The sequence below is a fragment of the Serinus canaria genome (genome assembly GCF_022539315.1).
Source record: "Serinus canaria isolate serCan28SL12 chromosome 7 unlocalized genomic scaffold, serCan2020 HiC_scaffold_29, whole genome shotgun sequence".
Classification (NCBI taxonomy): domain Eukaryota; kingdom Metazoa; phylum Chordata; class Aves; order Passeriformes; family Fringillidae; genus Serinus; species Serinus canaria.
In genome coordinates this window covers 4,481,188-4,503,439 of record NW_026108147.1, presented here as the reverse complement: position 1 = coordinate 4,503,439, position 22,252 = coordinate 4,481,188, and the positions used below count along the sequence as shown (strand labels likewise).

The 22,252-nt window shown below is 51.4% G+C and overlaps 1 protein-coding gene across 1 annotated transcript in view; it reads right to left on the bottom strand.

The window, feature by feature from the left end:
• Window positions 1-13,995: 13,995 nt before the first annotated feature.
• TRAF3IP1 (TRAF3 interacting protein 1) overlaps window positions 13,996-22,252 on the bottom strand; it is a 29,691-nt gene continuing 21,434 nt past the window's right edge. The window contains exons 14-15 of the mRNA XM_009088208.4: window positions 14,787-15,010; window positions 13,996-14,405 (exon numbers count right to left, since the gene is read on the bottom strand). Of these exons, the coding sequence (XP_009086456.1) occupies window positions 14,240-14,405; window positions 14,787-15,010 (390 nt within the window). The 3' untranslated portion in view covers window positions 13,996-14,239. The remainder of the gene's footprint in view (window positions 14,406-14,786; window positions 15,011-22,252) is intronic.

The window sequence follows — 22,252 nt, the reverse complement described above, 5'->3', positions numbered from 1 at the left end:
TCCTGGAGAGGGGAAGCTGCTGTGTTGAACAGAGGGAGCACGGAACAGCAAGGCTGGCACTTCCAAAACACTTTCCACTTGGATTGGTCTGAAGGGAAAAGCCAAGGGGCCAAGGCATGGAGGTCTCCAGATGGAGAAGTCCAAGGCTGGAACATCCCACCCTTCTGCAGGAGATTGACACTGACTCCAGGGGACACCTTGTCACTGTCACATTTCCTGGAAAAATCCCTTTGCCAGGATTTCTTCTCCTGGGAAGCTGAGAAGCCTCAGAGAAAAAGGAAAAACAATATTGTCTCATTTTCCTCTCCTGTGTTTTGCTGCTTTGGAATGTGGTTGGAGATTGTTTATCCCACAGGGGAATTGTTTTTACTTCATGATCAATCCCAGCCAGCTGTGTTGGGACTCTGGAGAGTCACAGGTTTTTAATTAGTGTCTTGTTAAGCTTTCTGTCTGTATCCTTTCTCTATTCTTTAGCACAGTTTAGGACAGCATTCTTTTCTTTAATATAGTAACATAAAGTAATAAATTAGCCTTCCAAGAGCATGGAGTCAGATTCCCAATTCCTCCTTCGTCCTGGGGACCCAGAAAACACCACAGCACCTCAGGTTTGTGCTTTTAACCAACTCCCCCTGCAGACAGTGAAAAGATTCAGTGCCTAAGGAGAGAAGAAATCATGGAAACCCTGAGGATCCACAGCAGGCTGCAGCTCTGCCCCTTGCCTGAGGCCTTCTTTGGAGGCTTCCATGCTCCAAAGGGCTCAAACAGCTTTTTCCAGGGCTGATCCTGCTCTGCTGGCTCTCCTGGCAAGGCAAGGACACCCAGCTGCTCTGTGGCAGGGGACAGAGCAGGTTTTGTGTCCCATCTCCCAGGCTTGTCCCTGGGTAAGAACCACCCTGTGAGAGTGCTGGGATTTGGGTCATTTCCTCCTTCCTCCTCTCCAGGGGCTTTAATTAGCCCTGCCATTGCCCTCCTTAATCTGACCACACTCCTGGCTTCCAGGTCAATCCCCCCTTTCATTTTTTCCCCCTTGTTCTGATCCCTTCAAGGCCCAGCTGTAAAACTCTGCAGACCTCCTGTCCTAACACTTCATAATCACACTCAGGCTGGAGTAAGCTGGCAGAAATCAGCTCGGGGATCCAGGGGGACTGGGAGCAGCATCCCCTTCCTTGCTGGATGCTTCCCACTGCAGGTTTTCTTGGCAGGGCTCTGTGGCAACCACTGGGATGAGCTGAGGCACCTTGTGGAGGGTCCTGCATTTCTGTGGGCAGGGGTAAGACAGAAGGGGAAAAACAGGATTCTTTTGGTGTCCAGGAAAGCGACCCGTGTGTGAAGGGAAGCAGGAAAACAACCTGGGTGTGAAGACAAAAGCCTGGCAGTGCAGAAAATGGAGTCAGGAATCCTTTGGAGCACACACACACACATGTGGGCACGTTCATCCACCAAAGCCAGCCTTTCACTCACAGGTCGTGAAATCCTGGAATGGTTTGGGTTGGCAGGGATCATAAAAACCACCCAGTGCCACTCCTGCCATGGGCAGGGACACCTCCCACTGTCCCAGGCTGCTCCAAGCCCCATCCAGCCTGGCCTTGGGCACTGCCAGGGATTCAGGGGCAGCCACAGCTGCTCTGGGCACCCTGTGCCCCTTCCCAGACCCTTCCCCACCCTCCCAGGGAAGGAATTCTTCCCCATATCCAGACTAAACCTCATCTCTGCCAGTTTAAGGCCATTCCCCCTCTGGCTGATCATTCCCTTCCTCTGCCCTGCACCGTGCTGCAGCCCTGTCCTTACTCATTTTCCCTCCTGGCTGCACTTTCCAGGCCCCCATCCAACCCTCTGAGGAGCTCCCCAGTGCCTGGAGCAGGTTTTGGATCAGGTGCCTGGAGTGAAACCCATCCCAGGCAGATCCCATGGCAGGGCCATGGTGTCCTTTGGGAGCCTGGGATCTCATCCCGGGCTTGGCTCCTCTCTGAGCTCTCCACAAACCTCTCCTTTTGGGTTTGGTGGTTTTTTTGGTTTTTTTTTTTTTTTGGTGGGTTTTTTGTGTTGTTTTTTTTGTTTGTTTGTTTGGGGGGGTTTTGTTTTTCTTTTTGTTTCTTTGTTTTTTTGGGTTTTTTGTTGTTTTTTTTTTGCTTGGCCTCTCCCAAGCCGCCTGAGGGCTCCGTGGTGGCTCAGGTTACTCGCTGGTGGCCTCTTCTCCTCCCTCTGCCTTTCAGGAAGGGTTCACTCCAGGATTTATGACAGGTTCTTGGTAGCACCCTCTGCACTTCAATCTGTGAAACCATTTCAGTTTAACCACCTGTTTTCACACGCTCATAATTTCACAAAGCATCCACCTTTTGGGATAAAATTTTCCATGCTTCAGCTCTTGCCCGAGGTGCTAGTTTGTTGGGTCGGGGTTTTTTGTTTTTTTTTTTTTTTTAACTTTAAATAAAATTCCAAAAGAAAAAGTAAGTTTGATCCAAATCCATCCCATATTTCTGCGCCTGGCCCCAGGCAAGAAACCTTCCCTATTAAAAAAAAAAAAAAATAAAATTCTAACCACACTTCTTGTTGTGGAACTCAAAGGAAAAAAAATTTGCTCCAGAGCTGCCACAAACACTCTAGGAAAAGGACTGGAGCCCAGCCATGGGCTGAAAACCCTGATCCACCCCAAAACTTGAAAATGAGGTGCTTCTCCTTGCCTTGCTGTCAGGCTGTGGGTGGTACAGAGCCTGTGGTTCCTCTGGCACCCTGGCCAGGCTCTGCCCCAGCCTCTCCTGGAGCCAGGGCGAGCTTTTCCATAAAAATTGGGGTTTTTTCTCATGCTGGCAAGTCCATCGTTAATTATGGGAGGGCTCAGAGTGCCCTGGGGTCAGGAGGAGCTTCCCAGTGACATTGGCCAGGCTCAAGGGGCTGCTGGGGCCTGGGGGAGAAGCCAGCACAGGTTGTAAAATATATCCCAGGTTTTCCTTGGATTTTTCACTCCCTGCTCTTCAGGGCACCCTGGGAAATGGAACATAACCTGGAAGTGTCCAAGGCCAGCTTGGACAGGGCTTGGAGCAGTCTGGGATAGTGGAAGGTATCCCTGCCCATGGCAGGGGTGGGACTGGAATGGCCTTAAGGTCCCTTCCAACCCCTGGGAATCCAGGGTTGGGAATCCAGAATCCAAGTCTGGGGTGCTGTGATTCCTGGAGTGCAGAAACACATTTCAGCTCAGGCTGGAGGCTTTTCCCAATATCCCATCAAAAGGAGTGGGAGCTGAGCACGTGCCCACGTTGATTAATCCCTGCTGGGAGCACTGGGAGTGTGTGAAGGTGTGGAGGTCACCCAGGACAGGCAAAGCTGTGCCCACACTTTACTACTTGATTTAACAAAGGGAACTTTGCACTTGCACAAAAATAAGGACAAATTTTCTGGCCAGGCGCTGGGAATGAGCTGGAAGTGAAACCCAGTGGGCATCAGACACTTCACACAGGGAAATGGGCAAATTTCAGGGTTACCTGGGCACCAAAATCTGCCCTTGGTAAACCAAAACTGCCCCAAAAGTGCAGCAGAACCTCCTGCCCACCAGCTCCTTCCCTGCAGGCCTGCATGGCCACCACTCCAGGAATTTGGGAAGGGCTTCCTGCCTCCTGCAGGGGCTCCCAGCACACTTTTCACCATGGCACAGCTCCCCACAGAGCCCAGCCCGATGCTGAGGGCAGCAGTGGGAGCTCCCACACGTTCCCCACCTCTGGAAGCAGCTGGAAGCCTTGTGTGGGGGTCCCAGCTGTGGGTTTCTCTGGGTCTGGATTGAAGGCACTTGAGGCAGTAATTCATGTTTGGACTCAGGTGTTTGTTATTTCTTATCAGTAAAACAGCCTCACTGCTGTGAGTTCTGCAGCTTTTCATTAGAGGGCACAACAATCTCGTTACAGGGGCTTTTAAGACTAAACTGTCCAATTAAGAGCTGACACCTGGATTATTTTCCCTTTTAACCCAATAACTGATTCCAAAGAGCCCACAATGGGGATTTTTCTGCCCAGTTACAAAATGCCACCCAAACCCATGGAGAAGGAGGAAGAAGAAGATGAAGAAGAACCCAGGACGACACCCTGTGCCCTCCATCCTGCTTCCATCCACGAGATACTAAAAACCCCAAACCCTCAATTTCTCACCCAGTGACACACCCACACTGCTCTCTATAATCTATTTCACACTTTGGTGGGTTCCAGTCTGTCTTGAGCTCTAGGAATCTTTCTCCATGGATGAGGGTCAGAGTCAGTGCTGCCCTGGGGGTCAGGGCACCCCAGAGCAGACACAGAAATATTCCTGGTGCTCTGGGTTTCCACAGCCTCTGGGTGGTCCCGTGCTCCCACAGTCCCACCCAGAGAGCAAACACAGCCCTGACACCTGAGAAAGTGACACTGGAACCAAATCCCACCTCCTCAGCGCATTCCCACACGGCTCCCGGTGGCTCCGGCAGCAGCTCTGGAGCCAGCACAATGGAGCAGTATTTGGGTGTGAGAGTCCTGGGGCTCCCACCTCGCTCCAAAGACAAGGATCCCATTAATGGGAGCTCCCAGTTCCCAGCCCAGAGGGGTTAAACATGAAACCAGCCCCTTCTCCACACTCCACCGGAATGCCGGAGCTCGGGAGCGCTGAAACTGGAGGAGAACACCTTCCCTTCCTGCCAGGCTACCTGAGCAGCACAAAGCTCTGGTGGGTGGCCTGGAATTCCTCCTGGCTGCAGGGCTGGTCCCCTGCAGGAATGCTGAGACCTTTTCCTTTGCTCTCCCCTCCCCATCCCGTGTGTGGGGCAGGCACAGTGCTCACACTGAAAACCCCTCACCCCTGGAAACTCCACTGGCTCTCCTGCTCAGCAGCTTCCCTCATCCAGCTGCTCAGGATCCTGGCTGGATGGGGTCCTGGTCCAGTGGAAGGTGTCCCTGCCCATGGCACAAGGTTATCTTTAAAGGTCCTTCCCAAACCAAACCACTCTGGGGTTCTGGGCTCACTTTAAATCCAGGTCTCTGGAGCATCCTCCAGAACTGATATCCCCTTGCTCTCCTCTCAGGACATTTGTGTTTGCATCCAAACTGCTGGGACATTCATTGAGCTGCTGCCCTCCCAGGGGCAACAGGAAGCAGGAACAAAGCTCTTGGTGAGACTGGAACAAATAAACCTTCCTGTACAGCAAGCTGCACATCCCACCAAGGGCTCTGCACCTCTGTCCAACCTAAATAAAGCTGCCTCTCCCTGCAGGCCTCTCCTCCACCTGCCAGGGAAGAAAACCCCAAAGCAGAGCAGGGAGATGCCCAAAGGAACCTCTGGCCCCATGGGAAGCTCCTGCTGGAGCAGGGTCCTGGCAGGACCCATGGAGAGAGGAGATCAACCGGAGAGCTTCCTAAGGACTGACCCCAAGGGCTCAAGGGACCACCCGGAAGAGATCCTGCTTATGACTTACCCATTATAAAGGGACCCCCCTGGAGCGATCCTACAGGACTGACCCCACTGGATCAAGGCCTCACCTGGAGAGATCTACAGGGACTGCCCCCTGGATAACGGGCCCCACCCTGGGGATCGACAGGACTGACCCCAGGGATAAAAGGGACCCACCTGGAGAAGATCCCCCGGCCTGACCCGGGGCATAAGGGGACCCACCCTGGAGAGCTCCTCAGGACTGACCCAGGGATCCAGGGCCACCATGGAGAGATCTCCAGGACTGACCACCGGGATAACGGGGATGCCACCTGGAGCGCTCCTACAGGTATGCTCCCAAGGATAAAGGGACCCAACCTGGGTCAGTTCCTACAGGTACTGACCCCCTGGAATAAAGGGATCAACCCTGGAGAGATCTACCAGACTGACCCCGGGAATTAAAGGGACCCACCCTGGAGAAGACCCCTCCAGGACTTGGACCCCCATGGATAACGGGGGGACCCACCCTGGAGAGATCTAAGGATGACCCCAGGGAGAAAAGGGACCCACCTGGAGAGATCCTACAGGACTGACCCCATGGATAAAGGGACCCACCCTGGAGAGATCCTACAGGACTGACCCCATGGATAAAGGGACCCACCCTGGAGCAGGGAAGAGTGAGGAGTCTTCCTCTGAGGAGGAAGCAGCATCACAGCCCACAAGTGATGAGCTGACTCCAGTCCCCATTCCCTGTCCCCCTGTGCCATTGGAGGGGAGGAGAGAAAGCCAGAAGTGAAGTTGAGGCTGGAAGAGAGGGGTGTGCAGAGGGTGGTTTCAAGGTTTGGGGTTATTTCTTGCCCTACTCTGATGGGACTGATAATAGATAAATCTAATTTCCCCAAGTGGAATCTGTTTTTCCCATGACAGTGATTGGTGAGTGATGTCTCCCAGCCCTTATCCCAACCCCTGAGCCTATCCTTGTGTTTTTCTTTCCTGTCTGGTTGAGGAGGGGGATGACCAAGCAGCTTTGGTGGGCACCTGGAATTCTGGGCAGCCAGGGTTAACCCATCACAGATGGTCAGGGAGTAACTTGGGTATTGTGGAGAGGAGCATCTGGGGCTCTTTCTCTTCCCACTGCCACCTCTCCAGTTAAAGGTAAAGAAAGTAAAATAAAATTAACCAGCATTGTGCAAATGGTTAAGAGCTGTTTGTCTGCCTTTAGCAGGATGTGAGGAGACAAAGCTGCTGGCACAGGGTGCCCAGAGAAGCTGTGGCTGCCCCTGGGTCCCTGAAAGTGCCCAAGGCCAGGCTGGACGGGGTTTGGAGCAACCTGGGATAGTGGAAGGTGTCCCTGCCATGGCAGGGGGTGGAATGGGATGATCTTTAAGGTCCCTTCCAGCCCAAATCCCTCTGGAATTCCATGGAAGCCCAGGTCTCTGTGCTCTGGCCATCAGTGTCACTCGTGGTCGTTTCTGTCCCCTCCTGCCTCCAGCCCCCGATGCTGAGCCAGGCCCCAGCTCAGGTTCCCTCCAGTTTCCAGCCCTGTAACGTGCACTGGAAGTTCTGCCCAGATTTATTTGAATTGGACAGGAAAACTTCCTTTCTCCCTCCCGAGGCTGAAGTCAGAGCAGCTTGGAACCTCCAGCTCGGAGCAACTGCTGCTAATCCAAACAGCTTCTCCTTCCCAGACGTGGGTCCCCAGCTCCTCCCAAGCCCAGCCAGCCCTTGGGCTCCAGCAGCAGCAGATGCTGCTCCAAAAAGCAGAGAAAATCTGAAAGCACAGGAGAAATGAAGCACTTCTTGCCACTGAGCTGATCCCAGGGAAAGCAATCCCAAAGCCTGGGAATGAGGAGACACTGGGCAGCTCCTGTCCTGCTTCCCATCCCTTTCCTTCTAGACCCACTCACTCCCCTGTTTGTTACCAAAGCTCTCTGCTGACCTTTAAGGGTGGTTTAGGAGAGTGGGGTAGAGGTGGGGTGCCACAGTTTAGTCCTGGATGAAGCAAACACTTTCAGTTCAATGTGAGCAAAAGGACCCACCCTTCTCCAGGGAGGGGACAGGTCCTGTTATGCCCTGGCTATGTGGGATCTGCTGTCCTTCCCAGGGAAAGGAAATCCCTTCTGTTTGTGTCTGTGCTTGGGCTGGATCTGTTATTCCAGGTATTTTAAGAGTTTCTCCTTTTCCTTCTCTGCCTGCTGCTCCTCACTAGCCAAAAAATGCCCAAAAGGGGAAGAAGCTGCCAGGGCAAAGCTCCCCTTGCACGTTCCCCACGGAGCTGGAGCCTCAGTGACCCAGCAGCACCTGAGCAGGAGTGACCTGGGAAAAGCAGCCAAAGCCATCCATTCCCTGCCCTTTCCTGGGCACCCAGCAAAGCCAAGGCTGTGGGAGCCAGCAGGGCATGAAACAAGGCCAACCCCAGCAACCTCTGCCTCACAAGCCATAAATCTGGGGGGAAATTCCTCTCCCTTTTCTCCTGGGAAGTGTTTCCCTGCTGTGGCTGCCATCAGCTCCTGGATTTGGGTAGGAGGAGGTGGGAGCTAATCCTTTTTTCATCAAGTCAAATGAAACTATAAACCACTCCTCTTAATTCCTTTTAATTAAATTTCTCCCTGGAAATGGAAATGTTATTTTGCCATGTTTTTTCACAAAACAGGGCACGGAAGAGACGAACCCTTGGTGCTGCAGGGAGTTTTCCAGGGAGTTGTGGGGGGTGCCTGGGGCTCTCCAAGAGCTGAAGGGAACTCCATGGCTTGGAGATCTCAAATCCATCCCTTGTGCTAGACTGGCTCACCTCCACAAGGGTAAAGCTGGGAGAAGGGAAGAGCACAAATTCACCTGAGGCAGAGTCCAGCCATTTTAGGTGGGTGAAGTCTCAGTGCCAGCCCATCCCTTTGGACTGTCCTGCTGGAGAAGGACACATTCCCAAAAATCCTTGGAACACTTCTACAGAGCCACAGTGCTGCCTTTCTCTCCTACACCATCAGTCTGTGGTGGCTGCTTCCCCAGTGGATGGACCTGACAGGAATGAGGGATTTGTCTTTCCAAACTGTGGGTCTGCTCGTGGATGAAACCAGCACTGGGAGAGAAAAGAAACAATGGGAAGGATTCCACTGAATGGTGACAGGAAAAAGAGATTTGCTTTTACAAATAAACTTTAGGTTTGCTGATAAATGAAATTGGACATTGAAAGATGAAAGAAACAATGGGGGAAACCCCTCAATTCCATAAGAATTAAGAATTAAAAGGAAGGGTTACACCTTAGAGGGAAATCTCTGGTATCAGGCAGCAGGTTTCTGGAAGTCTCTGTCTGTCAAGTACCTCAGCCAATGGCAAAAGAGAGAAAGGAAACGAGGCTGGGAAATTGGGATAAAAAGGAGGCTGCGTCCTCCAAAAATTGGAGAGACCTCAGGGAAAATACCCCATGGCCTGTCCCTTTATTCAAATAAAGTTCCAGGACTCCTCTGTCTCCTTTTTGGACATAAACCTCTGGTGTTTGTGGATTAAGTCTCCTAACAGATCCAAGGTGCTTTGGGGAAAAAAAAGACTAAAAAAAAAAAAAATCACTGGAATATTTGGTATTTCAAGCAAAACTGTTGGAGCAAGACCATCAAGAGCAGGCACCAGCTCAAGGGAGGGAGAAACCCAGCCTGGACTTGGGGACATCACGGCTGAGTTGGAGCTGGGATGTTCCACACCTTGGAAATTCCTGATCTCAAGACCAGGATAACAAAAGGATAACGAGGCAGGAGCAATGGTGGAACTCTTTTCCCAGAGCAGCAGACAGCCTGGAGCCACAGCCTGGGACAACACAAAGCCTCAGGATCCACCTGAGGCCAAAACTTCCACAGCACTTCCACAGCATCCACACGTGTTCATTGCCCAGCAGGAATGCTGGGCATTGCCCATGTCCCAACAAGAGCGAGCTCTGTCCCTGCTGGGGACACTGCAGGGCACCAGGGGAGTGGATTTGGGGGTCAGGGTGTCCAAAGGACCCCCAAGGATCCAACCCCTGTATGGACACCCCAGCAATCCCACCCTGTGCATCCCCGAGAGCTCCTTGGGCTCTGGCAGCCTCAGGGCTGTGCCCATTCCCTGGGGAGCCTGGGCAGTGCCATAAAGTCATTGTGGTTTGAATTTATTTTATTGATTCCTTGTTAAGTGTTTGTTCTGTTGAACCCCCATGTTCTCCCCAAGCTGGTTTACCCCTGGGTTTTGCCCTCCCTCAAAGCTGTCCCTCATGCCATTCCCCACTCTTTGTTCTTTGCTGCCCACAGGGCAGCACTGACAGAACCAGAGGACACAGTCTCCAGCTATGTCAGGGAAGGGATAAGTTGGATATTAGGAAAAAATTTTCACTGAAGAATAATAAAGTACTGGAATGCTCTTCCCAGGGAGGCAGTAGAATCACCATCTCTGGATGTGTTTAAAACCACTGGCCATGGCCCTTGGTGCTATAGTCTAGCTGAGGTGTCAGGGCATTGGTTGGACTCGATGATCTTACAGGTCTCTTCCAACCTCATCATTCTGGGATTCTGTGTGATTCCAGCTCCTTCCCTGCCCATCAAGGTAACCCAGCCCTTTGTTCCTGAGCCTTCCCTGTCAGTTTTGCCTTGGACCAATCCCTGACTGCACCCCCCTTTGGAATTCCCCTGTTCCTGGAAGCCCCACTAGCCCATGTGACCTACCCTCTCCTCCCATCTGTCCTAATTCGTCCCAAGCAACTGATGTATTCCCCTTGCTCCTCCCCTGCAGATTCCTTATTGGTCATTTGTATCCACCTCCTGAGTTGTACCCCTATAAAATCCCGTGCACAGAGGTGCTCGCGGCTCTCTGCTTCTGAATCCTTCCCCTGGAATAAATCTTTGCCTGTGGAAATCGAGGAGCATCCTCCTTCTCTGCCTGCTCCCTGTCGTGGCTCGTGTCTGGCACTCAGAGCAAGAGGTTCTAAAGGTTCTGCCTCTGCTAAATCCCCATCCTGAGGCATCTCCCCACTCCTGGCGTGGCACTGGAGTTCTGAGAGCCAGCCCAGGTTCTGGCAGCCACTTCATGGGAGAAGAACCTGTTATAAATGAATACTTCAGTTTAATAATTAAAGAAATTTATTAATTAATCAAAGTAGAAATTTGGAAAAAGCCACAAGAGATTCGGCTCTGAGCCAGGTGATCAGAGTGGGGGGAGCCCAGGGTTTGGCCTCTATTGCACCAAAGTCCCCGTGGGTCTCCAAATGTCATTTCTAAGGGGTTTGTTTTATACAGCCTTTGGGGCTCTGGAATGGGCCCTTCTTTAGCATATTTTAGCATATTATCATAGTTTTTTCTTTCTTGCTGCCACGTTTGCCAGAGCTGGTGGATAATTGCTGGAATCTTGTCAGGTGAAAACCTTCTGGGATAAACTTCTGATGATGCCTCTCAAATGCCTCCTGCTGGGGTCTTGTCAGATGAAAAAAATCCCTTGAAATATCCATCCCTGGAGACAGTGTCCTCCTGGTGTCTGAATCTCCATCCTTATCACTTTGCCTGTTACTGCCTGTTGCCCGACACTGGCTTTGTACACAAAATGCTGTGTCTTAATTTCCCTTAGCACTAATTATTTTATAACATATATTACAAACCTTTTCCTAATATCCCACCCGACCCTGCCCTGACACAGCTCCTCAGGTCCTGGTGCTCAAGAAATCAGCAGGATGTGGAAGCAGCTCGGGTGACCAGGGTGGCTGGGCTGGGAACAGCGGGCACTGGTGTCTCTGGTGAGCAGAGGGTCCCTCACAACCCCAGCTGGACCCTCTTGTGCCTAAATTCCATCCAAATCCCACACCACACACCTCAGCCCTCCAGCCTTCCCTTCCCTTGCACTCCTGAAGACAAAATGAGACCTCTGCCATTCCCACCCTTGGGAACAGCCTCCCTCACCCAGAGCACTCACGGATGTCTGAGTTCCAGGGGAGACCCCTGAGCTCACCCCATGTCCCCTGTGAAAAATGCCTATTTTATGATTGGCTTTTTGCAAATATTAAAATGAATGTTATATGTGTTATGTTAGATGCTGTATTAATTCTCTTAAGTAGTGTGTTAAATATAGTTTAGGTTATAACATAATGTTAAAATAGAAACTATGCTATGTAGGATACTTTTTTTTTAAAGAAAGGACTTGCAGTGAGATGGCAGCCACAGGACACCCAAATCTTTCAGAGAAAGAGAATTTATTGCTCCATTATCAGAACGAACTTCTTCCCGCCTTGCTCAGCCATGAATCCGTCAGGATTCAGAGGCAGAAGCTGACACTGCCCAGACAGAATCCTGTGTTTGAATGGAATTGATGCATCATGGATGAGGTGTATGAATATGCAACAGGCTGTTGCTTTTAAGGGTTAATCCTCTGTTAGCATCTGTCCTTTTTCGGGCTTATTTTGCCCAGAAAAGGCACCCGGACTGTCCTTAATTCTTTATTTCTATTGTCTCATATTGTTCTCATCTCAATTGTTCAAATTTTTATTACTTTAATTATATTACTATTTTTATAACAATTTTATTACTATTAAACTTCTAAAATTTTAAAAACAAGTGATTGGCGTTCTTCACTTCCTTCCTTCCTTGCAGCCTCCTCTGTCCCCGAGTGCTCCTGGCCCGGGGAGGTCCTGCCACCCCCGTGTCCCTCCGTGCCCCAAAGCCACAGCACTTTGGGATCCTGCCACCAGCTGCACCTTTGCAGCTGAGAAACATTCCCGAGGCAGAGGGGCTGGCAGCCCCTCCCGACCTGCGCTGCACAGGAATGTCAGGCACGTCGTGAAACACAAATCCCGCTTCCCAGAACTGTCAGGCTGCATTAGCGCCGCCGGGGCTGACAATGAGAAGGGCTTTCCATCCCAAACCACCGCTCCGGCAAAGTTTCCTTTGCTAATGAACCACCCACAGGCTGAAACACAACTCCCTGGCTGTGCACACACATCCCCAGCCCCTCCTCCAGGCACAGCTGCTCCCTTGGCTGTTTTGGGGCTGCCTCCTCAACCTGCCTCAGCTCCGAGCTGTGCTCCATGCCTGGGACAGAACAAATCCAGGGAGATGAGGCTGTGATGTTAAAATGCTGTTAAACCTTAACACCGACCAGTGTTTGAAGTGATATTTGGTCAGCAAGCACAAGAAAATGGGCACCTGAAGAAGATGCAAGAAGTCATCCCTGAGCTCTCCCAGGCCTCTGAGCCCAAGCACCTCTAACACAAGGACAGACGGACACAAGGGCCATGTCACCAGGCAAAGGCCACCCAGAGCCCACCAGCAGGGACACGATGAGGGGAGGCTGAAGGGAACTTTATGGGGCAGCTGAGGGAAAGGAAAAACCAGGACTGAAATCCTGTTAGAGCCAGAAATCCCTCCATGTCTCTGGAGAACACCTGCTGCTGCTCCCACTGCTTTCCTGCCTGTCTCAGGCTCCAGCAGCACCACGCTGGATTTTATGGAGGCAGAGGCTGTGGGAGGGGACCGTGGGGTGACCAAGGCTGGGGGACAGGTGACAAATGGCCTTTAGGGGTGGCCTAGAGCAGTGGGAAGCTCACGGGGCAGGAGTCGGAGCAGTCCCAGCAAACCCCTTGGTGTGCAGTCCCAGTGTTTGAAGGGAACAGGGGCCACACAGCTTTCACCACTGCTCTGGGGGTGCTGCTGGACACCCTGACCCCTTTTCCTTCGTGTGCTCAGCCCCAGGGTGCAGCTGAGGTATTGGAAAAGGGCCATGCAAACACAAAGAGCTCAGTGTCACTGGTGGTTGTTACAAGAGATCAAAAAATTTCTCCTCTTCCTTCCCGAGCCCCCAAATGCTTTTCCACCCCCTCCAAAACCCCACAGAGCAAAGCCTCCCACCCTCCCAAATGTCTGTATTTAACACCCTAAACACTCACACTGTGATGATGGTCATTTGGTAGATTTTTAGGTCCAGACACCAGATAAAGAAACCACGAAGGAAAAAAACCCAACAAATAACCCAAAAAAACCAAGATACACCAATCAAAGAAGGAAAAACAAGGCCACTAACACTTCATCCACAGCCCAAACAACATCATAAAATCCTTGGCAACAGCCTTGCAGGGGACTAAAGCCTCTGCACCCAGCACAGTCACACAGTTGTGTCTGCACTAATACTCTTTGCAGGTTTAGGAATCACTAACGCTGCACTCTCATGGGCAGAACACTCCAGGGGTCATTAGGAAAATGCTCCAGACATCTGCAGTTCACTAAAGAAAAATCAGTGGAATTATTCCCGTAGAAAAAGCTACAAGGACGTGCATTGGGGAGGAAACAGGTACTTAAATTAATCCTTTCCAAATGAACATATGCAATAAAAATGGAATTAACACCTGTGCAGATAAAACACTTCAGCTCCCTTACGTGGTGATGCTCGAATTGCATTTTCTCTTGGTCCCAATCAGATTCCTGATAGCTCTGAACAGGATTCAGGAACCTTCTGACCTGCAGGAGTTTGGAAGATTGAAGGGGGAAAAAGAATTCTTTAATACCCACTTATTAGGACAGTGTATTCAGAGGGGATTTCAGGGGAGATAAGGAGAGGGAAGGAGACGTGGCCAGGGAGGGAAAGGGGGCTCTGGAAGTGAGAAACAGCAGCTCAGAGTTAAACAAATAAAGTTCTTTTAATAGCTCTGCAACTTCAGCATTCAAGTGAATACCATTTTATCCTGCATAATATCAACATCTAAAAATCAATGCAATAACAGAATTTTTCATACACTTTTAGGGGTCTGGTCCCTAAACATTCTATATCTGAACAAGGCATATCTGCTATTTGGGTTTTGGTTTTTTTGGTAGCAATGTCAGTCAGTGAGTCCTAAGGCTCTTTATTTTCTTTTCTGTCTTCTTCACCTTCTTGAAGATACACTTATGCTAAGAATCATCCTCTGGATTTTTTCATCATTCCTTAAATTATTTGCTTTTGCAGCACAGATCTTGTCTTGCTGGTCCTTCATCAGCTGCTCCAGCTCAGCCAGCTCAGCCTTCAGTGGTTCCAGAGTGCTGTCTGTGATGCTGGAAGAGACACAAGGAACATGACGTTGTTGGAAGCTTTCAAGCTGCTTCAGGTTATTTAATACTCCAAGAAAATACATTTCAATACCTGAAAGGCTGCAAAGTATTCCATGGAATCCCAGAATTTGGGTTGGAAGGGACCTTAAAGCCCACCCAGTGCCAGCCCCTGCCATGGGCAGGGACACCTTCCACTATGCCAGGGTGCTCCGATGGATTCATCGTGTTCTGGTGTGAGACAGCCAAAGAAGCTGTCTCACCAGCTGTCCTCCACACCAGAACAACTGTCCTGCTCTGGGTTCAGTATTTCCACTGTTTCTAAGTTTAAAGGGCCCCTAGAATCTGTCCCAGGAGAGGAGCCCAGCTGCCCCTGGCCGCACTCACCTCTGCTCCCTCCGCAGAGCCTCGGCGTGCTCGCGGTTCTCCTGGCGCCACAGCAGCAGCTCGTTCCTCATGGCATCCATGTCCTCCTGGATGTAATCCACCATCCTGCCCAGCCTGAGCACGTGCTGGCACACAGTCTGAATGGAGCCCTGGAACTTCTCAATCTCTTTGGCTACCAAGTCTCTCTCCCTCTTCCTGGATGCTTCTGAGACAACTGGCTTCTCCTAAGAGAGGGGACAAACAGGGAAGCATCAGAATGAGGGAACACCCTAATGAAGGGTTTGTTTGGAGACTGCAAACAGGGAAGGAGCTGGGGAAGTGTTCATGACAGTTTGAAATGGAAGAGAAGAATCGTGGAATCACAGAATGGTTTGGGTTGGGAGGGATCAGAGAGCCTATCCCCTCCCATCCCCTGCCATGGACAGGGACACCTTCAGCTGTCCCAGGCTGCTCCAAGCCCTGTCCAGCCTGGCCTGGGACACTTTCAGGGATGGGGCAGCCACACCTTTCTGGACAAGCTTTGAAAGCAGCATCAAGTTCTGCTGCTGTGTGGGAGCTCCAGAGCACAGCCTCCTCTGAGTTCTCTCCATCAGCCCATTCAAGATGCTTCTCTCCCTCCACTGTCCACATCTGGATCTCCAGCTCCTAATGCTGCTCCTGACAGCAGCACTTCAGAGCTGTGACAGCCATGGTTACTCCCTGCCTTGCACTCCTGTTCATGGCTGTAAAACCATACAGGCTGCAGGTGTGGCCTCCATAAACCCCACTACTCCTGAGGAATTTGGGCTTGTGCTGCTTCCCTCATGTGCAGCCAGCAGAGTCTCTGTGGTGCAGCTCCTGAGGCCTCTCAGCTCACTGCAAGTGAAATTCAGAGTTTGCTCCAGTGGCAAAGCCAGCAGGAGCACAAGGATGCTGTAAAAGGAGCAGAGTGATGCCATGCTGCTAATACACTGGAATAATCTTATTCCAGCAAAGCCATTAAGGAAAAGCCTGCTGGGATTTTCTCCCCCATGAAGAAAAAACAACCTCGTTTTTCTTTCCTTCCAACACTCCTGCAGGTCAAATTCCCAAACCCAGACACAAAGAGCTTGAAGCAGAGTTTATTTGAAGTAATTCTGTTTGTTTATTATATGCCAAACAACCAGAAAGGCCTTTCCCTGCCACCCCAAGCAGAGGGCGAGCAGATTCCTGGCACAATTCCTGCTGGACACAGAGGTGGCAGTGCTGGGACAGGGAACTGTCCCCTGTCCCATCCCCTCCTCCCAGCTGCCTGCCTTCCTGTGCGAGCTGGGCTGTTTGCTCAGCTGGCTCTGGAGGCTGCAGGGCCTCCTGCCAAGCACACTTCAGCAGCCCTGGGCTGGCTGGAGGGCTGGGGACACGCAGGGATGTGTTCGAGGGAAAGGCTGAGCCTGGCCGGGGGTGCTGCCCGCGCTCTGCCACACACGTGGTGCAGGAAATGCTGCACTTCTGACTGCCCTGGGGCTGCACTTCTGACTGCCCTGGGGCTCCTGTTCGTGGGGTTTCATCAGGAGCTGGGCTCAGGTGGCAAAGGTTGCCAAAGCTGAGCCCTTGGCTGCCCAAATCACCTCAGGAGAGCTGGCTGAGCTGTCAGAACCAGCACAGCCCCGAGCTCCCTCCTGCCCAGGCCGTGCCTCCCTCGCAGCAGCAGGTGCTCATTACACACACCAGCCACAGAATTCAGGGCATTTCTGGAGCCATCCATGCCTTTGCTGTCCTGTAGGATGGGAGAGCTGTGATCTCACAGCATCTCAAACCCTCCTCTCTCTATCCTGACTCTTTTCCTCCTCCTTTTCCTGCTCTGTGCTCCTCCAAAGCCAGAGGGAAGGCTCAGCCTACAGCCCTGCATTTTCCACATGCAGACAAGCACCTCCAGTCCATCAGCAGAGCTGAAGCAGGTCCAGCAACTTCCCAGGAAGACATCCCATGCCCTTGTTTTTCCTAAGTGCTCCAAACCCTCACCACTCTCCTCCCTGCCATCCATTATCCGAAGGCTCAGCCAGAAAACAAGGAATTTATTTCACATCCAGCTCTCTCAGAGGGGAGAAGACTCAGCCAGTCCATTATCTGAAGGTTGGTGTGTGAAGACCTGCTTCATTTCTGTTTTCTAAATGCCAAGTTTTGGAATGTTTCCCAAGGCATTCTGCTGGAAAAGCTGGCAGTCCATGCTTTGGATAAGTGCACTCTCCAAGGGATAAAACCTGGCTGATGGCCTGGCCCAGACAGGGGTGGGGAATGGAGCCCTGTCCAGCTGGGACTGGTCACCAGTGGGGCTCCCCAGGGCTCAGTACTGTGCCCAGCTCTGTTTAGTGTTTTTATCTTTATCAGGGACCTGGCTGAGGGGATGGAGGGCACCCCCAGGAAGCTGCAGACACAGAGCTGGTGGGATGTGGATCTGCTGGGGGCAGGAAGGCTCTGCAGAGGGATCCACGGGCCCAGGGTCAGCGAGGCCAAGGGCTCCTTGTGACCCCATGGGACACTGCAGACTCAGGGAAGAGTGGCTGGGAAGCTGGAAAAGGCCCTGGCAGTGTTGGTGACAGGGCTGGACACGAGGCTGATGGCCCCCAGGCTGTGCCAGCCCTGGTGTGACAGCCCCAGGGCGGGATTGTCCCTAGAGCAGGGACTGTCCCCAGGGCTGGCCCTGCTGAGGGGCCGTGTCCAGCCCTGGGCACTCCCAGCCAGAGGGGCTGGAGAGTGTCCAAGGCAGGGAATGGAGCCCCAGGAGGGGCTGAGGGAGCTGGGAAGGGGCTCAGCCTGGAGCAAAGGAGGCTCAGGGGGGACCTTGTGGCTCTGCACAGCTCCTGCCAGGAGGGGACAGCTGGGGGGGGTCGGGCTGTGCTCCAGGGAACAGGGACAGGAGGAGAGGGAACGGCCTCAGGCTGGGCCAGGGCAGGCTCAGGGTGGGCACAGCAGGAATTTCTGCATGAAAAGGGTGCTCAGGGATTGGAATGAGCTGCCCAGGGCAGTCAGGAGTCCCCATCCCTGGAAGTGTCCAAGGAAAACTTGGATGTGGCACTCGGTGTCCTGGGCTGGTGACAAGGGGCATCAGGCACAGGTTGGATTCAAAGGTCTTGGAGACCTTTTCCAAGCCAAATGATTCTGTGATTCTCATCCTTGGCATGACCTCTCTGATACCTAGACAGACCAAGCAGCCACACTTCCCTCCACAGGAAAGTGTAGGATCAAAATAAAAAATGAAATAGAAATTAAAATCCCACAACTCAGTAAAGAAGCAAGCCAGAATTGTATGCTTTAGACACAGAATAAATCTATATACAGATCTACACAGGTCTGTAAACACAGGTCCAGCTCACAATCTGAAATATTCCAGGCTAAAATACACAGCTGCTTGAAAAGCTCAAGTGAAACAAAAAAAAAATTGGAATATTTTTCATTAATCAGTTCCTTAAAGTGCATTTGTAAATACTGAAAATGAATTCCAGTGCCCCTGTAACTCCAGCATGTTCTCTGTGCTGTTGAATACTTCAAAAGTGAGATTCAAAGGAGAAAATATCCCATCCAAAGTCACTCATGGAATTACGGGATTGTCATGGTTGGAACAGACCTTTAGGATCATCAAGGCCAATTGGCACTGCAGGAACTGAAACATAACACCACTAAAAAATAGGATTTGAAATAAAATTCTAGGAAATACTATTCATACAGCTTCATCAATAGGATTGCTTAAAAATAAAAAAGAAATTAAAATTAGTAAGTGAAGTTAATCTTTGAAACACACATGATGCTGAAGTGGTGTAAGAACACCCAAGTTTCAAGAAAAATTTCCTCCCAAGACAGATTTCCCAAGCAGAAGGCACAGCAGCTCAACCTGTGACAATCACCACCCATTCTTTCTTTGTCTCATTAACACCTGTGCTAATGATCCCAGAATCCCAGAGTGGTTTGGGTGGGAAGGAACCTCAAAGCCCATCCAGTTCCAAGCCAGTTCATGGGCAGGGACACCTTCCACTATCCCAGGTTGCTCCAGGCCCATCCAAGCTGTCCTGGGACATTCCAGGAACAGGACAGCCACGATTCCACATCCTGCAGCTCCAGGCTCAGAATTATCACTGGGACACTCTCAAGCTTTGCCAACTCATGCTGACTGTAGATAATTAAGGGGAGAGAAATGCATGAAGGCTGTTCCCAGCTCCACAGTTGCAGCTATGGGTTAAAATCTCTGGAATGATGGCAGGAGGTTTCCCCCAAGCCCCGAGTGCCACCTTTGCTCGCTCTGCACAAACGTGGAACGGGAGATTTTCAGCCAGAACCCAAATTGTTCCAGGCTTTTTCATCCGGCCCTACACCCCAAGCAACTCCCCTTTCCCAACAGCCCCAGAATCAATAAATTATCCATGTGTAAAAGGCTGGATCACTTCTGTAGGCCCACCATGCTTCCTTTCCTTCGTGTTTTTCATGAGGCACCAAGAGAAATGTTTGCTTTGGATTCCTGGAAAAAGGCTGCTTTCCCCATTACCTCCATGGGAGCAGAACACAGCGTGGACTTGGGGGCAGCCACCTGAGAAATCTGAAAGCAGGAATTTTCTTTTTTAATCAAGAAGGTGGAAATTATCAACAAGGCTCCAGAAGCCACCAGAATTTCAAGAAACAGCATTTGCTTACTTTTATATACCTTCCCCTTTGTTTCTTTTTTTTTTTTTTAATTAACAGGCTTTTAAATATAAATCAAATTAGTACAGGCATCTATCAAGCATTTCAATAGTTTCTACAGCCCCTTTTAACACCATTATTATGTCCCACTAGGAAAACAGACCCAAGTAATCACAGTTTTATTGAGCTCCACCATTTCCCCCCACCTCTTTCTACAGGACAGGGCAGAAACTTCATTTTGGACAAGTAACTGGGATATATCCAGTGCAAAACCAGCAAGGTGGGGTGCTTTTTTATTGTATAAAATATATTTTTTGATCATAAAGGGTGTTTTCTTTCCCTGGTTTTTACAGAGTCTGTGTTTTAAGTATACTGTAACTATCCACCAGGGATCCCCATAAGAAACTCTTTCACAGAACCAGGAGGGAAACAGTAAATGTTAAAGCATTTCAATTGAACAGGATGCTTTTTCTGCTGATGCCAGGTACGGGGTTCAGGCACAGGCCAAGGAGTTGGAGACACAATGTTCTTTATCACTGCACTTCCCAGAGTCAGCCTGACCTGCTCCTGAGCTAGAAGGCTCCACAAGAAAATAAAATAATGGCTCTTTCAAGAGAGCTTTTTCAGCCTCTTTTTTCTTTTTGGAGGGTGGTGGTTTTCCACATTAACTGAAGTTCCTACTCAATCCTTCCAAAAAGAGCTGGACTTTTCACCTGTGGATCAACACCCACTCCAGCCCACGCACCCACCCTGCTTGCCTGGGGACAAATCAGTTCCCAAAATCTCCTGTATTTGGGGCAGTATTCAGCACACAAAGCAAAACTAAAGAATCATGTCTGGAAGAGACCTCAAAGCCCATCCCATTCCACCCCTGCCATGGCAGGGACACCTTCCACTGTCCCAGGCTGCTCCAAGCCCATCCAGCCTGGCCTTGGGCACTGCCAGGGATGCAGGGGCAGCCACAGCTGCTCTGGGCACCTGTGCCAGGGCTTCAGAACACTCACAGGGAACAATTCCTGCCCAATATCCCATCTATCCCTCCCCTCTGGCAGTGGGAGCCATTCCCTGGGTCCTGTCCCTCCATCCCTTGTCCCCAGTCCCTCTCCAGCTCTCCTGGAGCCCCTTCAGGCCCTGCAAGGGGCTCTGAGGTCCCCTTGGAGCCTTCTCCTCTCCAGGTGAGCACCCCCAGCTCTCCCAGCCTGGCTCCAGAGCAGAGGGGGTCCAGCCCTGTGGATCCTGAGCCAGAGACAAGGCAGGAGATGATTCCAGCTGAAATGAGTGACAGCAGAGCACGTTCATTCACCCACAATGCCACACTGGTGCCAGTTCTGCCCAGCCTTCCCTCTCTCCTCACACTCCCTGTCCAGAACCTCTTCCTGCTGGAAGAGCACCCTTTCCTGGTGAAAAAGGACCTGGAATAACCTGCTCCTTGTATTAAACAACTTCCCTCACCCCAGGCTGTGCCCCAGCACCTTGAAGGATGTAACAGGCCCTGTGCTGTGTCCTTTTCACACTGCACCTCTCCTGGAGGCAACCACAGCTGCCTCACCACTTTTACACATCCTTTGTGTCCACAGATCCATCTGCTGTCTCACTTGGATTTACAGTGCACCCACAGGACAGGAATTCCATGGTCTGGGGCACCAAGGAGCCCTGACACCAGGATTACCCAAGAGTGGCCAGAGCCCTGTTCCTGTGTTCACAGCTTGCAGCACAACTGCGTGAGTGCCACATTTCTGGGGCACATTTTTGTTGCCTAGAGCTGGGAGCAGTGTAAGGACCCTGGAGCACACACTCCCTCCATCTGAGCTCCTGTGCTGCTCAGCTGCTGGCTTAAAAACCTTATTTTGGAGGAACTGAGTGCTTGCACCAGAGATTCCCCACTGAGTTAGCATCACATCACCATCCACAGAGATGTGACAGAGGTGAAAACCCTTCCATGAGAAGCTCCTCCTCCATTTCCCTGTCAGCATTCCTGAGGACACACCAAGCTGGCAGGAGGCTGTGGTGGGAAGGATGAGCCTCCCCCAGGACCCAACTGCTGGCATTTCTGACTGCAGCCGCTGAACACAGCACATTCACTGCAGGGCCTGCAGGGCACACCCAGATGGGCGCCAAATATTGGAATAAAACCCCAATATTGCAGGGTGGAACGTGCCTGGGCTCCTCTGGCCCTGCTCTGGACCAGAGGCAGCAGCTCTGTGGTGTTTCACCTCACAGACACCTTGGGCTGGCTGAAGTTGCAGTTGGGCACTCAGAATGAGTCCAGGCATGGCAGAAACTCAGTTTACCTCTGGTGGAAAAGGGAACAATTTCTTCAGGACAGGGAAGAGGAAAGGGAGAGGATCCCACCTGAGGGTTAAATCCAGAGTTTATTCCAGGGTGACAGAGCTCTGAACCTTGGGAACAGCTCCAACAGAACCCTGACCCCATGGTCTCTGTGTCTTTTACACCCACAGGGAGGGGGGAGGGAGAGGACAGGTGAGCCACCAACCAGGTGGGAGGGGGAGGGTCTCAGGGGACAGTGACACCTGGACAGGCCAATGACCCCAGGTCTGAGAAGCATCTTTGGAACTGCTGCCAAACACAGGATGCCCTTGCTGGAATGTGGAGCTTGACAGAGAGCAGTTAGGAAAGGGGGCAGGGGGAGGGGAAGGAAGAGGTTGGCACAGCTGAGAGGAACTGGGACAGGATTTTGCTTCACACCACAACACCTGAGGACACACCAAGCTGGCAAGAGGCTGTGGTGGGAGGGACGAGCCTCCCCCAGGACCCAACTGCTGGCATTTCTGACTGCAGCTGCTGAACACAGCACATTCACTGCAGGGCCTGCAGGG